This window comes from Tamandua tetradactyla, chromosome 9 (genome assembly GCF_023851605.1).
Source record: "Tamandua tetradactyla isolate mTamTet1 chromosome 9, mTamTet1.pri, whole genome shotgun sequence".
NCBI lineage: Eukaryota > Metazoa > Chordata > Mammalia > Pilosa > Myrmecophagidae > Tamandua > Tamandua tetradactyla.
In genome coordinates, this window is record NC_135335.1 from 15,336,173 (window position 1) to 15,352,955 (window position 16,783).

At 36.9% G+C, this 16,783-nt stretch overlaps 1 protein-coding gene across 2 annotated transcripts in view; it reads right to left on the minus strand.

Moving 5' to 3' along the window:
• Positions 1–572: 572 nt before the first annotated feature.
• PATL1 (PAT1 homolog 1, processing body mRNA decay factor) overlaps positions 573–16,783 on the minus strand; it is a 50,150-nt gene continuing 33,939 nt past the window's right edge. For both annotated transcript variants that reach the window (XM_077116119.1, XM_077116120.1), the window contains exons 14-19: positions 16,633–16,781; positions 15,268–15,427; positions 5,580–5,735; positions 3,383–3,474; positions 3,139–3,288; positions 573–2,253 (exon numbers count right to left, since the gene is read on the minus strand). In XM_077116119.1, coding sequence (XP_076972234.1) covers positions 2,232–2,253; positions 3,139–3,288; positions 3,383–3,474; positions 5,580–5,735; positions 15,268–15,427; positions 16,633–16,781 — 729 coding nt within the window. In that variant the 3' untranslated portion in view covers positions 573–2,231. The remainder of the gene's footprint in view (positions 2,254–3,138; positions 3,289–3,382; positions 3,475–5,579; positions 5,736–15,267; positions 15,428–16,632; positions 16,782–16,783) is intronic.

Below are 16,783 nucleotides of genomic sequence, written 5' to 3' on the forward strand. Positions count from 1 at the left end.
GTCTGAAATAATTAACGTATGAATTCCCCACTTTCCATGAGGAAATGAACTGGTAAGGTGCAGGTCAGAGTTACAGAAACACTAACCATAAGGGCAGCTAAATTCCAAACCGGAATACATGAAGCCTCTTAAAAAAATCAGGGAAAAGATTTACATATGCCTAGAGATAGATGAGATGGAGATGAAATGTAGTAGATCTACTAAAATTTATAAATTCTGTTTTGAACTTAAAATGGGGGTGGGGGAGTGGGGACTAAAACTATTTTTAAAGAAACCTAATCACGTGAACATGAGATCTTCGTTTCCTTTATAATAAAATAAAAAAGGTAAAGATGGTTAGATAGCCCCAACACAAGGTTTGTCATTCTATCTAAATATGTTAAACACATTAAAAATCAAGTTTAAAAGTTGCAAGAAAGAAAATCGATGCAAATGTTCTAAGAAATGATGAATATGCAACTATGTGATATTAAGAATTACTGATTATATATGTAGAATGGGATGATATGTTAATGTTTGCTTGTTAATTTTTTTAATTAATAAAAAAGTTGCAAGAAAGAAATGCAGGCACGTTTTTCAAGTATACAATTTGTTTTTATTTACAATACCCTATAAAAATGTAAATTTAGAAACTTTATTTTCATTAATTAGAACCAAACAAAAAAGATAAAGCACAGAAAGGAAGAAATAATAATCAAGTATTCACTTGATCAGTTGTGAGGGAAGTTAGGAAAGGCGCATAGTGGAAACAGTCAGTAGGCAATGGTAGAAGGAAGCTACGTAATGTCACTGGGGAGGCTGGTGAAGCCGGGGGCTACAGAATGGAAGAAATAGAGATGGAGAGAATGGAAAAAAAGACAGCTGGTTATAACGGAGGATTTTACTGTTGTACAATACATGTATGTGCAAAATGTTTATTCTTTTTAAATATAACCTGTCCTCCCCACTACATTCCAAAAGGTGAGAACAGCAGAAAGTAGATCAGAACGGTCATGTAAAATTAATTCAGATTTAATTTTTTTGAGGGCTGTAATCACTTTATCTTAGTTGATTGGTGAACGGTGACTGGGAGAGGGGTAAGGTGTAAAGGGTCATGAGGGCTGTCCCTGCTAGGGTTCAAACCCAGGCCCCTGGCTGCCTGGGAATGGGACCTGGGTGAGACAGAGCAGCAAGGACAATTCTGCTCATGGTATGGAGGAAGTGAGGGGCAAAGCTGGCCAAATTTAGTTTCCATGGTTACACGTGGAGGTTTCTACCCATGACAGCAAATAAAAATGGAGAAGAGAGAAGTAAAAGCATGGCTTACTGAAGTACTCTCAGGAAGACAGGGTGAGTGTGCAAAAAGCTACACTGCGGAAGCAGGCTCTAAGTTACAAACATCCTGGGTAATCTTACATGCACTTGAGGGCATGGGCTCAAGTACAATGTAGTTGTAGTTTGGAAGTAAAGGCTTAACCGTGTGCTGTTTCCACTGAGGTGGACAGAAACAAAGGCGATAAAGGGAGGGAGGAGAATAAGGTCTTCTCGGCTTACAGGTGGGCATCGGCCAATTAAGAGTTCCAATTTTATTAAATGTGCTGCATACTGTGTATATGATAAAACAAGCAGAACCCATTAAATTAATTACAAGATGGAAAATAAACATTAAAAATACCTCAGCTGAATTGTGTTTAGAGAAGGGATGGGTGTTTTTCAATCCAAATTCTGCTCTTTAAGGACCAACTGGGGACCATATAAATGTATGTATTGGGGCACACACATACATGTATGTGTATATATTGATTTCTCTCTATATGGATTTACTTGGCTCGCCTACAGTTCCATTAATATGGGGCAATGAAAAAAGACTTCAATGGGGTGAGGGAAGGAATCCTTTGGTAGGCTGTGATTTACTCTGAATTGTAGTAGTGGTGATGGAATAAAGGGAAAGATTATATTTGCATCTTTAGGGCAAAGAAAATGCAAAATTGAGGACTGAGTAAACGCAGGGCATGCAGAATTGTAACAAAGAAGGTAAGAAGAAACGAGCAGAAGTATCACCCAGCCAAATTTCACAGAGCAGTGGAGAAATACCTGGCATTTAGAGACAATCCCTGTAAACAGGAATGATCCCACAAAACTTTCCTTTGGGAAATAAGCTACCTTCCCTCCCTCATTAAAAACACTCCATTGGTGATGACAACAGTGCAGGTGGCAGCCAAAAGGAGGTACAGGAAACACATGGAGATCTTTTATCGTATCCCTTGAACTAGCCTAAGGGTAAAGAAAAAGAGAAAGGAAACTTTGTATAAATGAATCCAAACAGTAGGCTACCTTTTACATTAAAGTTACATCCTTTCTTGTTAAACATAGCCCACAGCATGCAATTGCAATTTTCCCCCTGTACATGAAAAAGTTAGAATGGGAATAGCCCAAATACTCCTAAAGAGTGGGAGAAAGACCAAAGGTGATGGTAGAGTTTGATACAGAAAAGGTCGGGTTTAACAAACGAGTATGACTGCTGAATCATTATATTGATATTTGTTTTAGCGTCCAGTACCTTAGAGCAGCTAGAAGTAAAAACCTAAAATTGTGAAATTGTAACCAATACCAAACTCTGAAATCTGCTCTACAACTAAGTGCTGTGCTGTGCTTTGAAATCTATTTTTTTTTGTATATATGTTATTCTTCACAAAAAATAAAAAGAAAGTCGAATGTGATAATAAAAAAAGTATTTATTCCTTTTAGTCTCCCATGTTCTGGAGCAGCTAGAAGGAAAATCTGCAACGATGGCATGCTAGTCTGTGACAAACTCTGGGATCTGTCCTGTAACTACTTGTTGAAGAGTGCTCTGAAAACTATTGCTTTTTCCTTTCTTTGCTTTCTATATATGTTATATTATACAATAAAAAAAGTTTAAAAAAGTTACATCCTTGTAAGAATTCTCAGAACAAAGAAGAAAAAAGTCTATGCTAGACATTTAGTCAACTTATAGGAGGGCACTACCACACCCAGTATAGTGTTTTATATATAGCAGATACTCAAACATTTGGTAAGTCTTTAATCTTTTCCACCAAATTCAGTTTTATCTCTACCCACCTCATCATAACTTCTAAAGTGCTAATTTTAGTGAGATGTGGAATTCTGCTTCAAACTTACTGAAATTTTGTCTCCAGCAAATTCAGTTTCTGTCGGTCAACATAGCGAGAGAAAAGGGATACTAGGTTTGTAGGTATAGAAATTGGCTTGGCCAGGACTACTTGGGGAATCCGCAGAAGTTCTCGGGTTGCCATGAACATTACCTCTGTCCTGGTAGGAAAAACCCATAACAACAACATCAGAAAAAGAATGCAAAAATTAACTAAAAAAATTTAAAACAAGAGAAAAAACAGTCCAGACTAACCACTGGTTGTTTTGTGTTGACTCTGTAGCAGGGCCTGAACTCTGTAGGTCTTCCCCGTGGCTCAGGACAACAAAGAGCAGTGACAGGCCAAACTACAAGAGGAGAGAGAGGGAATCAAACTCAACACTGCATCTAATCTTTGCCCAATACAGCTGAAGGAATCCTTGTATGGGGAACAATATGAAATCAAAATGATCCCATGCTGTGCTTTTCTGTGAAATCAGGCAAGGTCTAGGGAGCCATGAAGTGAAGCTCCCTTTCTCCTGGCTTTATTTTGGGTACTATATGCAACCAAGCACAGACAATGGAAGCACAACGTCACTATGTCCAACTCTGCCTTTCCCTACCCTACACTGAGATGAAACGATGATTTTTCCTTGTCACAATGTGGGATTTAGCTTTCTCCCTACTTACTGGCACAAAAATGGATTAAAAGGAAAAGTCTAATGAAGACAAATGCTGATACAAAAAAGTAAAGTTCATAAAAGAAATAAAAACATTAGTGTTAGATATTCTGAATTAAGAAAAAAGGTACTAAGAACTGTAGTAAAATGTGTAAAGAAGGGGTAATTGAAATGAACAGGGTATGAAGAAAGAATCTCCCTAAAAAAGAACATTTCTATCTGGAAATATAAGGAAATGTAAATGTTATAGGAATCTGAAAAATAAAGAGAAAGGGTAAATAGATGTATTTACCATGCCTGGATGATTAAAATCCAGCAACGTGCTTTAAAGCTCGAAATACACACAATTTTGTTTTATTCAGTGGATAGTAAAAGCAGGAAACAGCAGTCTTAAATAAGGGACATTGAAGGAAAATACAAATAGGGACAAGCAGCACTAGGTTAAATGTATGAGTTATACATTTGGACCACAAAGGGAAGCTGGAGTATATTTTGGGATTCGGTCCCACTTTTCTGAGTTTACTTCACAGAGGATAACTTTGCCTTTCCACAAAATTCCCTTTCTGAGTTTACTTCACAGAGGATAACTTTGCCTTTCCACAAAATTCCCTTTCATGGCACTGTCAGATAAAAAACAACACTGGGCTTTCTAATCTTGTCTGACCTCATGATTTATTACTGATTTTACCAAAATTAAAATTATGAGACCAAATATGAAAGGCCCATGACAGATCACTCCACTGACCTACCTTACATTCTATAAGGCACTCTCTTTTCTTCATATACAATGACATATGTCAGGATATAAGAGTCACGTTTGGGCAGGTTTCAGGTACGAGGGAGGAAGATGACTTGAGACTACTTTTTCATCTCCACTGTACACAGACAGGCCCTTAATAAGTATTTACTATGTACCCGGTATGATACTGAACGATTCACAAATGCATCACATTTAAGTACCATGGCAATTCTATGAAGTCTATCATTACCTCCAATTCACAGATCAGGAAACTGTGGCTCAGCATAGGGAAGTAATTTAACCAGGGTCACAAAACTCAAAAGTGGCAGGCAAGGACTAAAAACTGCTCTGTCTAAAAGCTCACGTTCTTTCCTTTATACTATGTTTCCCCTAGTAGTCTCTGGATGTAAAGGAAATATGAAATGGGAGCTTCTACTATTCCATATTTATAGTCTTATGGCAGAGATCACTAAATTGCCTACCTAATGTGACTCATGATCAGAACTCAGATTTTATTTGAGATGGTGAAGATGCATGGAAAAAGACATTTTCCAACCTCCCTGCAGTTATATGGGGCCAGGTCACCAAGTCCTGGCCGCTGAGGTTAAGTGGCAGTTGTTGGCGAGAACTTCTGAAAAAGCTCCAAATGAGGAGGATGGACAGCTAACCTACACCTTTTGCCCTCTGCTCTCAATCCTCTTCCTGATGCAAAGAGGTGCTTCAAATTTCACAACCATTGTACACAATGAGGGATAATGAGCATGGAAGTTTTCGTTAAGAAAGGTGAAGAAGAAAAACTGAAAGAGCCTGGATCCCTGATCACACTGTGGAAGCACTAATATCTGCTTTATTTCAAATGATATACAAAAAATTCTATTTTGCTATAATCACTGTTACTTCTAGTATCTGTTACTAGGATCATAATGCAATTCCTAACTAGAAGAAGTCTTTTTTTTTTCTGTTTTACAAGTCATTACAGCTGTAGCAGCCATTATATAAAATCTATAAATGATGAAGGCCCACAGACTTCAGGGACATAAAAAGGCAAGATCACCTTGTTCTGGAGCACAGCAGTGAGGTGAGGATTAGAGGGTGCTGGTGCAGCTGCACTCTGAGGTAGGTTCATTAGCTGTTGCAGAAGGCTGGTGACAGTCACTGATGGAAGATGATAGATAAGGACAGAGAAGGGACTCAACAAGCATGGCAGCACCTACAAAGAACAAATAAAATAATTACATCCTGACAACTGCTACATCATAAAACATTACTCCCAAATGAAGGCATGAATGGAAGTATGCTCAGCTGTAATCACCTAAGAAAGATTATCCAAAAAATGGTGATAGGTTTAGCAGATAATATTAGAGTATTTTATTTAATTTTTAAAAAATATTTTTATTGAGAAATCTTAACACACACACTGTCCATACATAGTAGACAATCAATGGCCCACAATATCATCACATAGTTGTGTATTCATCACCATGATCATTTTAGAACATTGGCATCCCTCAAGAAAAAGAAAAAGAAAAAAAAAAACCTCATACATAATCTACCTCTCACGCCTTCCCTCTCATTAACCACTAATATTTCAATCTATTCAATTTTTTACCCTCTCTCCCCATTATTATTTATTTTTTCTCTTTTTTTTTTTCACTCATCTGCCCTACCCTGGATAAAAGGAACATCAGACATAAGGTTTTCACAATTACAGGGTCACACTGTAAGAGCTATATAGTTATACAATCATCTTCAAGAATCAAGGGTACTGAAACACAGCTCAACAGTTTAAGTTACTTCCATCCAGCCAATCCAATATACCACAAACTAAAAAAGTATATATATATATAAAATATCTTATGTATATAATACATAAAAATAACCTCCAGGATAACCTCTCAACTCTGAAATCTCTTAGCCATTGATATTTTTTTCTGTTCTCATTTCTCTTTTACCCCTTTTGGTCAAGAAGGCTTTCTCAATCCCACGACGCTGGGTCCCGGTTCATCCTAGAAGTCCTGTTCCATGTTGCCAGGGAGATTTACACCCCTGGGAGTGAAGTCCCATATGGGGGGGGGGGCAGTGAATTCACCTACAGAGATGGCTTAGAGAGGAAGGCCACATCTGGGTGAAAAAAGATGTTCTCTGGGGGTTACTCTCAGGGATAATTATCAGTAGGCTAAGCTTCTCCTGTGCAAAAATAACTTTCATAGGGGACAATGCCAAGACTGAGGGCTCAGTCTACTGAACTGTTGCCCCCACTGCTTGTGAGAATATCAGGAATTTCCCAATGGGGAAGTTGAATATTTCTTCCTTTCTTCCCAGTACCCCAAGGGGACTTTGTAAATACTGTTATTCTCTGCCCAAATTACCCTGGGATGTATCAGGGCATCCCACTAATCTGTTCAAACCAACAAGATCTCATACCCTATTCAAGATTCCATGTAATTGTGGTATTCAAATAAATTGACCACACAGTTAAATTAGATAATGCACTACCCAAAATATAAATTTTGCACCAAATAAATATCTTTCCCTTGGGTCTCACACAGAAGTTGAAGTTTTAAAATATAGACCATATCATCCTTTACCCTGTGTTCTGACTGACCTTAGCCCTATCCAAATCAGCTTCATTCATATTTCTACTTGAAGCCAGGTCCCCTTCTCAACTTTTTAAAAAAAGATGCTGTATGGGGTAATGCTGACTTTCATAGCTTCAGTGTTCTAACTCTGAGTCTCAGGCGTCACATGAATACCTGAAGTTTCAGAGAACGACCAGGTTATACACAAATAGTTCAGTATCTCAGAATTGAGAAAAAAATAGAACTCCTAAATATATGTAACTGCTGTACGAGTTTACAATCTAGGATGTTTTACAGTAGGTCCCCATCTGGTAATCCATGCTTTCTACTTCAATTCTCTGAGTTTGTATTTTACAGTTAGTCCATATGAGTGAGACATGATACGTCCAGAGTAGCCTCATGACTCTATTTGAACTCTCAGCCTTTGATACTTTTTAAGTTATACTTCTTTTCCCCCTTCTAGTCAGGATGGAATTGTTGATCCCACAATACCAGGCTGGACTAATCCCTGAGAATCATCTCCCACACTGCCAGGGAGATTCCACCCCTGGATGTCATGTCCCATGTAGGGGGGAAGGCAATGATATCACTTACAGAGTTGGGCTTAGAGAGAGTGGGGCTACATCTCAGCAACAAAAGAGGTCCTCCAGAATTAATTCTTAGGCATACCTAAGGTAGGCTAAGGTTCTCTACTACCTACATAAGCTTCACAAAAGTAAGCCTCAAGATCAAAGACTTGGCCTACTGATTTGGGTGTCCCTAATGTTTGACACAGTATCAGGGGGGTTCCCTGATGGTAAAGTTTAATACTTTCATATTTTTTCTCCCATCCCTCAAGGGACTTTGCAATACTTACTTGCTTAATATATTCTAGAACGTATCCAAGCATTACATTAAGCTATACAGATAATCTTTGTTCTTAATCTTAACTCTCAAAGCTCACTCATTAGTGACAGTTCTTATTAGTGAGACCATACAGTATTTGCCCTTTTGTTTCTGGCTAATTTCACTCAACATAATGTTCTCAAGGATCATCCACACTGTTACATGCTTCATGACTTTATTCTGTCTTACAGCTGCACAGTATTCCAATGTATGTATATACCATAGCTTGTTTATGCACTCGTTTGCTGAAGGACATTTGGGTTGTTTGCATCTCTTGGCAATCATAAGTAATGCTGCTATAAACATCAGTGTGTAAATCCCTGTCCTTGCCTTCAGTTGCTCTGAATTCATACCTAGTAATAGGATTGCTGGCTCATAGAGCAATTCTACACTTAGCTTCTTGACGAACCACCAAACTGCCTTCCAGAGCAGCTGTATCATTTTATATACCCACCAACAGCGGATCAGTGTGCCTCTTTCTACATATCCTCTCCAGCACTTGTCGTGTTTTGGTTTTTTGATAATGGCCATTCTAATGGGTATGAGATGATATTTCATTGTGGTTTTGATTTGCATTTCCCTAATGGAAAGTGAAGTTGAGCATCTTTTCCTTTGCTTTCTCATCATTCTTGTTGCCTCTTCTCCTGAGAAGTGTCTGTTCATATCTTTTGTCCATTTTAAAATTGGGTTTGTCTTTTTGTGGTTGAGTTACAGAATCGCTTTATATACTCTGAATACTAAAGCTTTATCTGATATGCGGTTTCCAAATATTGCCTCCCATTGTGTAGGCTGCTTTTTTACTTTCCTGATAAAAATTCTTTGATGCACAAAAGTGTGTAAATTTTCAGGAGATCCCATTTATCTATTTCTTTTTTCATTTCTCATGCTCTGGGTATAATGCCTAAGAAACCACCTCCCACTACAAGATATAAGATATTTTCCTACACTTTATTCTAAAAGTTTTATGGTTTTAGTTCTAATGCTCGGGTTTTTGATCCATTCTGAGTTAATTTCTGTATATGGTTTGAGATACGGATCCTGTTCCATTTTTTTGCATATGGATATTCAGTTCTCCAAGCACCATTTATTGAAGAGGCTGCTCTTTCTCAGGTGGGTTGGCTTGACCGCCTTATCAAAGATCAACTGTCCATAGTTGAGAGGGTGTATTTTTGAAAACTCAATTCTATTGTTCAGTATATCTATCTTTATGCCACTGCAGCTTTGTAATATGCTTTAAGTGAGACCTCCTACTTCATTTTACTTTCTCAAGATATTTTTTAGCTATTCAGGACATCCTGCCTTTTCTAGTTTGTTAGCTGCTGGAATGAGATATACCAGAAACAGAATGGCTTTTAAAAAGGGGAATTTAATAAGGTTTAAGATTATAGTTCTAAAGCCATGAAAATGTCCCAATGAAAGCAAGGAATAGAGATGTCCAATCTAAGGCATCCTGGGAAAGATATCTTGGTCCAAGAAAGGCTGATGATGTTCAGGGTTTCTCTCTCAACTGGAAAGGCACATGGCCAACATGGTGAGGTCTGCTAGAGCTTTCCCTTCAGGCTTCCTGTTTCATGAAGCTCCCTCAGGGGTATTTTCCTTCTTCATCTCCAAAGGTCTGTGGCTGCATGGGCTTTCGTGCTTCTCCTGTGGCTCTGAAGCTTTTTCCAAAATGCTTCCTCTTTTAAAAGATTCCCGTAAACTAATCAAGACCACCTGGAATGTGTGGCCTCACATCTGTGCAGATAATATAATCAAGGTTTCAACCCAAGTGCTGAGTTGGGATTAAACGAAAAGGCAGCCTCCATGAGGTAGACCAGGATTAAAATATGGTTTTTCTAGGGTACATAATCCTTTCAAACCAGGACACTGCCTGCCCTTCCAAAGAATGGAACAGAAAAACCAACAGAAAATGGTTTTTCTATTTCTGCAAAGTAATTGTTGGGATTTTAATTGGATTGCATTGACTCTATAAATCAATTTTGGCAGAATTAACATTTTAACTATATTTCATCTTCAATCCATGAACATAGTTTACCCTTCCATTTATTTAAGTCTTCCATGATTTCTTTCAGCAGTTTCTTGCAATTTTCTGTGCATAGGTCTTTTACATCCTTAGTTAAATTTATTCTCAAATATTTTATTCTTTTGGTTGCTATTGTAAATGAATTTAAAAAACTGTCCTCCTCAGAATACTCATTACTAGTGTACAGAAACACTACTGATTTTTGGGTGTTGATCTTGTACCCTGCACCTTGCTGTATTCCTTTAAGTGTTTTCATCAAGAAAGGATGCTGAATTTTGTCAAACGCCTTTTCTGCATCAATTAGAATGATCTGGTGGTCTTTCCACTGTGACTTATTGACAGGGTATATTACGTTAATTGGTTTCCTTGTGTTGAACCAGCCTTGCATACCTGGAATAAATCCCATTTGGTCATGGTGTATAATTCTTTTAATGTGCCGGATTCAATTCACAAGTATTTTGTTGAGGGTTTTTACATATACAATCATTAAAGAGATTGGACTGTAATTTTATTTTCTTGTAGTATCTTTGTCTGACTTTGGTATTAAGGTGATGTTGGCTTCATAGAATGAGTTAGGTAAGGTAGCTTTCCCTCCTTTCCAGGTTTTTTGAAGAATCTGAGTAGGATTGGTACTCTTTCTTTCTTGAATGCTTGGTAGAATTCACATGTGAAGCCATCTGGTCTTGGACTTTCCACTTTTGGGAGCTTCTTGATGACTGATTCAATCTATTTATGATGTTTTGTTAAGGTTGTCTATTTCTTCTCCAGTCAATGTTGGTTGTTCATGCCTTTCTAGGAAGTTGTCCATTTTACCTACATTATCTAGTATATTAGTATATAGTTGCTTATAGTATCCTCTCATCACCTACTTTATTTCTGCAGTGTCGGTGGTTATGTCTTTTCTTTCATTTTTGATTTTATTTATTTGCATCCTCTCTTTTTTTGTCAGCTTAGCTAAGGATTCATTGATTTTACAGACTTTCTGAAAAACAACAACCACTGGTTTTGTTGATTTTCTGTATTGTTTTCATAGTCTCAGTGTTACTTATTTCTGCTCTAATATTAATATTATCTTTATTTTTGTTTGCTTTGAGGTTAGTTTGCTGTTTTTATTCTCTAGCTCTTGCAAATGAACAATTCAATCCTTGATTTGTTCTTTCTTTGTTTTAATATGAGCATTTAAGTCAGTAAGTTTCCCTCTCAGCATTGTCTTTGCTGAATGCCATAAATTTTGATATATTGTGTTTTCAATGTCATTTGCCTTTAGATATTTACTGATTTCTCTTGTAATTTCTTCCTTGACCCACTGGTTGTTTAAGAGCGTGTTATTTAGCTTCCATGTATCTGTAAATTTTCTGGCCATATGCTGGTTATCAGTTTCCACCTTCATTCCATTATGATCCAAGAAGGTGTTTTGTATGACTTCAATCTTTTCAAATTTACTGAAACTTGCTTTGTGACATAGCATATGGTCTATCCTTGAGAATGATCCATGAGTACTTGAGAAAAGTGTATATCCTGCTGTTGTAGGGTGTAATGTTCTGTAAATGTCTATTAAGTCTAGTTCATTTATCGTATTATTCAAAATCTGTTTCTTTATTGATCCTCTGTCTAGATTAGATGTTCTGTCCATTGATGAGAGCAGGGAATTGAAGTCTCCAACTATTATGGTAGATGTGTATTTCTCTTTTCAATGTCTGCCTCATGTATTTTGGAGCACTTCTCAGTGCATAAATACTTATGATTGCTATGTCTTCTTGTTGAATTATTCCTTTTATTAATATATAGTGTCCTTCTTTGTCTCTTTTAATTATTTTACATTTGAAGTCTAATTTGTCATATATTAGTATAGTTATGCTGCTCTTTTCTGGTTGTTGTTTGCATGAAATATCTTTTCCCAACCTTTCACTTTCAACCTATTTTCGTTCTTGGGTCTAAAGTGAGCCTCCTGTAGACGGCATACAGATTGTCCATTATGCCTGTCTATATCTTTTAATTGGGGAGTTTAATCCATTAACATTTACTGTTATTACTGTAAGGGTAGTACTTCTACCATTTTGTCTTCTGGATTTTATGTCATATCTAATTTTTTTTTCTCTTTTTACCTTTACTGATAGTCTTTGTACACTCTTCTCCAGGCTTCTTTCTCCTGTGTTTTCCACTCTGCCCGTAGTGTTCACTTTAGTATTTCTTGTAGAGCTGATCTCTTAGTCACAAATTATCTCAGTGACTGTTTTCTGAAAATATTTTACTCTCCTCCTCATTACTGAAGAAAAGTTCTAACAGGTATAAAATTCTTGGTTGGTATTTTTTCTCTTTCAGAATCTGAAATATATCATACCACTGCCTTCTCACCACCATGGTTTCTGCTGAGAAATCCGCACATAATCAAGCTTCCCTTGCATGTGACAGATTGCTTTTCTCTTGCTGCTTTCAAAATTCTGTTTACGCTTGACATTTGACAACCTGATTACTGAGTATCTTGGAGTAGGTCTATTTGGATGTATTCTGTTTGTGGTATGATACAGTTCTTGGATCTATAACTTTATGACTTTCATAAAAGACGGGAAATTTTTAGTGATTGTTTCCTCCATTAGCCTTTCTGTTCCTTTTCCTTTCTCTTCTTCTGGAGCACCTACAATAGGTATATTCATGCAGTTCATGCAATCATTCAATTCCTAGAGTTCCTGTTCACATTTTCCATCCTTTTCCCTCTATTTTGTGTCAGATTTCAGATGTCCTGTCCTCTAGTTTACTAGTCCTTTCTTCTGCCTCTTCAAATCTATTGTAGGTCTCCATTGTTTTTATCTCTTCTATTGTGCCTTTTATTCCCATAAATTCTAGATTTACTTTTTCCAAACTTTCAAGTTCTTCTTTGTTTGCCCAATGTCTTCTTTATATCCCCCCTCAAATTGTTGATTTGATTTTTGGTGAGATTTTGCATGTCTGTTCGAACATCCTGAATTAGTCATTTCAACTCTTGTATGCCATCTGAAGTGCTGGTTTATTCCTTTCACTGGGCCACATCTTCGATTTTCCTAGAATGACTCATTATTTTTTGCTGGCGATTAGGCATTTGATTTCCTTAATTAGTTTATTCTGGAGGTTGTTTTCATTCACTCATTCTTTTACCTAGGGTTTTCTTGCTGGATGGCTTTGTTCTCTATTCTGTGACATTCAGTTCAACCTATCCCAGACTTCTAGCACAGGTTCGGTTTAACTGATCAGAATTTTTCAGCTTTTTTTTTTTTTTTTTTTTTGCCCTGCCTATATGGAGCCTCTTTTCTCTGAGGAGGGTTTCCTCAGATATTATCAACACCAGTCACATTTTCACAGACTAGACAGGTCCACAACTCAGAAGGAGAGTAGCCAGCATCAGTTTTCCCTGAGGATGAGATCCAGCAGGATGTAAGACTTTCCTATGAAGCATCTAGACTCTGTGCTTTTCCGATCTTGCCCGGTAAGTGGTGCATGTCTGCCCATGGCTTCCCACCAGCGTAAAGTGATATGGGGCCTTTAATTTCAGCAGCCTCTCCCTGCCAGTGTTGGTTCAGATAGAGGCTGAGATAGTAGGTGGGTTTTAACTGCTTCTGTATTCTAGTCCCTGGGGCCTGAATTCCCTAAAGGAGGGACTCCACTTGAACTGGGTCCTGCCCCACTTTTCTTGCAGAAGAAATGTCCTTTGGGAATTTTACCTGACTAGTTACTCTGTCTCTCACACAGGCCTTAATTTTGCCCTTGCCTGGGGCAGTGCCGGAGCATGAAAGTACTTGTAATTTTATGTAATGAGCTGTTAAGAAGTTAAAAAAAACAAACAAAAAAAGCCTTTTCAGAGTGGGACCCCCACTCTGCGCATTTGCTTACTGAGAGCTTGAGTTGGTATGTGGCACTACGTATCCCTAGGCTCTATGAGCCCCCCTTTTCTTGGGGTCCAGCCCTTTTCTAGTATTTTATACTTTCCAACTCAAAAAGCCTCTGTTTCTCTCTACCCAACCCCCCATGAGCCCTGCCCCCTCACTGCCTGAGCAAAAGCTCCTGGTTTAGTTCTTACCCCAGGTTTATATCTGCTCGGGGCTTGTTTTCAATAGTCAGGATTTAATTAATTCCACAACTGGAGCTTGACTGAGCTAAGCACTTGCTAGTGGTAAAATCTGTCTCATTACCTACAACAATTTACATGCTCTAAGGTAACTGTCATATTTTAACCTCATCTTCTATTTTCTAGGATGAACCTCAATTCTTTTAACATTCCCCCCACTCATTTTTCATTTTTTGAATATTTAAAAAATGTTACTTGTCTCATCCCATTTCGCTTTCTCCAATGAGGAGATCAAAACTTCTCCTTCTGCAGATCCTAAAATTTCAAGGGTCTACAAAATGAATAATTTCCAACTCTTCCATGTCATACCACTTATAAGTTATCCTGGCATCATGTTTTCTATGGACCACTACTAAATGATTACTCAAGTAGTAGTCTACTATAATTCCCATATTCACTCCCACAGTTTTTATTATTCTAAATCTCACACACATTAATCTACCCCTTTGCCCTATTATTATCAATGCCCTGCTTTGAACTTCCTAAGATTATTCTAAATTTTAATGGTTTCTCAAGATCTCTGACAGGGGAAAGCAAGAGCAACTCTAGCCAAGAGTTAACTTGTAAACTTGATAATAATGTTTCAAATTCCAGCCTAGTTAAGAGTATGATAAAAAGCATTTCTTTTTCATATTTTTTTCACTGGCCACATTCCTGTAGGGTAACATTTAACAAATTTTACAGGCTGCTGTGAAGCTACTGATAACAGCTCAGTGAGTGATATTTTTTATCCAGCAAAGTAACCAAGACCAGAAGTTTTCAAATTTCTGTAACAGATTCAGCTGGGGATCTTGTTAAAAGATACAAAAACCTTGATCCTTTCTCTGCAAATTTAGATTCAGCATGTTTGGCATAAGGCTAACTATATGCTTCCCAAGTAATTCTGATATACATTGATACAGATCACACCTCCACAATTATGTTAAGTAGGACAGAATTCGTACTGTCCTTATGTTTAGTTTACTTGGTCTGTTCAATCAACAGTAGGATAAAAAACAAAATCTAGACACAAGTTTTACTTTAAATAATCAAATAATGCTGCCAAAGGTTAGATGAAACAGCAGAAAAGGAAGGAGAGGGAAAAAAAGAAGCTTGCATTCTAGAATTTTATCAACTATGAAGACCCAAAGGAAAGTTGTCCTGCATGAAGCATCACCTCATCTTGTGCATCCTTCTTGATAAGGAAAGGGAGGTTCCTGGCTGTTGTCATGATAATGTCAGCTGCTTGCTCTGTGGAGAGGAAAGGAAGAATACGGGCAACCATTCTCTTCCCTTTTCGGATACACATGATTTGTACAAAGTGGTCATCACTTGGCCTGCAGGGGAATAAAAATATCAACTTAGGTCAGCAAGAGAAACATAAGACATCTTTATTTTTTTAAATCTCTTAAGGTGTTAGTAAATAAATATATTACATTTGTTTTTACTCTACAATTATCTGCACTACAAAAAATGGTCAGAATTACTTCTCCAACTCTATCAAATAAAAAGTGAGTTTTCAAGTTTCATAAATGTAGAGTATCACCATCACAAATTGTACATTGAGAAACTTGGTCACACTATATGCATCAATTTCCTTTATTAAATTTTTAAGTAAGTACACAAATCATACATGATTATTTGTAGCAAAACCTGAAAACATATAAAACCCAAAAAAAAAAAAATTCATAATCCTGGAGATAATTTTATTAGCATTATCATTTTGGGAAGAATATTTTTGCTTTGTATTATATTTACTTTTCTTTCATAAAAAATTGACCCATAAAATTCATTTGGCTTTGTAACTTGATTTAATTGACTCAACAAGTTACTGTTAGCACTTTTCCATGTCACTATTTATGACCTGGCCCTCTATGTTACGTATACATTGTAACCATACAAGTTACATTTTAATATGCTCTGCCCAAAACTAGAACAAAGAACACTATTAGTAACTATCTTCAAAGCATAAATAGTTGATTTCCATTTTCGGCAACAATTTTCAGCTTTAACAAAAGACAATATGGCATATGAATTTCGATGGTTAGATCTTAGGAGCAGTTGTGTCTTAACTTTACCAATTTAATTTATGAACAATATTTTATACTATCAATGATTAAATATAAATGTGTAAACCCTAAGAGCTGTTATTTTTTTTTAATTTGTTGAATGAAATTGACAAGACATGGAAAACATGTCAAAATTATTTACTAAGACTATTTTAGACTAAGTTCTCCCTAATCTATCTACCAGCAAACTCTATAAATGCTGCTCTATAGGTCCTATGCAATCTGTATTTGTAAATGAACTTGGTCAGACTACAGCTAGTGAACAATTTCAGCACCAATAAGTTACTGAAAATGAGATTTTATACCGTTAAGAAAAATAATGGTTGGATATTCAGATGTTTCAAGGTCAAGGTTTAATTTGACAAATACCAAATTTCTGGGAACATAATCCTTTTAATAGTATCTTCACATTAACTTTACAATAGTAATTGTGCTTTACTTAAAATCTAATGCATAGACTGCACAATTCTTACCTCTCTTGTCCAGGCAATTTTCCCCTTAAGTTGTCATACATGCTACAAATTTTGTGCTTTCTTTCATCAATTAGGGCAGGTCGTTCTTCTTCTAGACTGAGGAGATAGCGCCTTTCATAATCCTCCACATCAAGGAGTAAACTGTATGTCT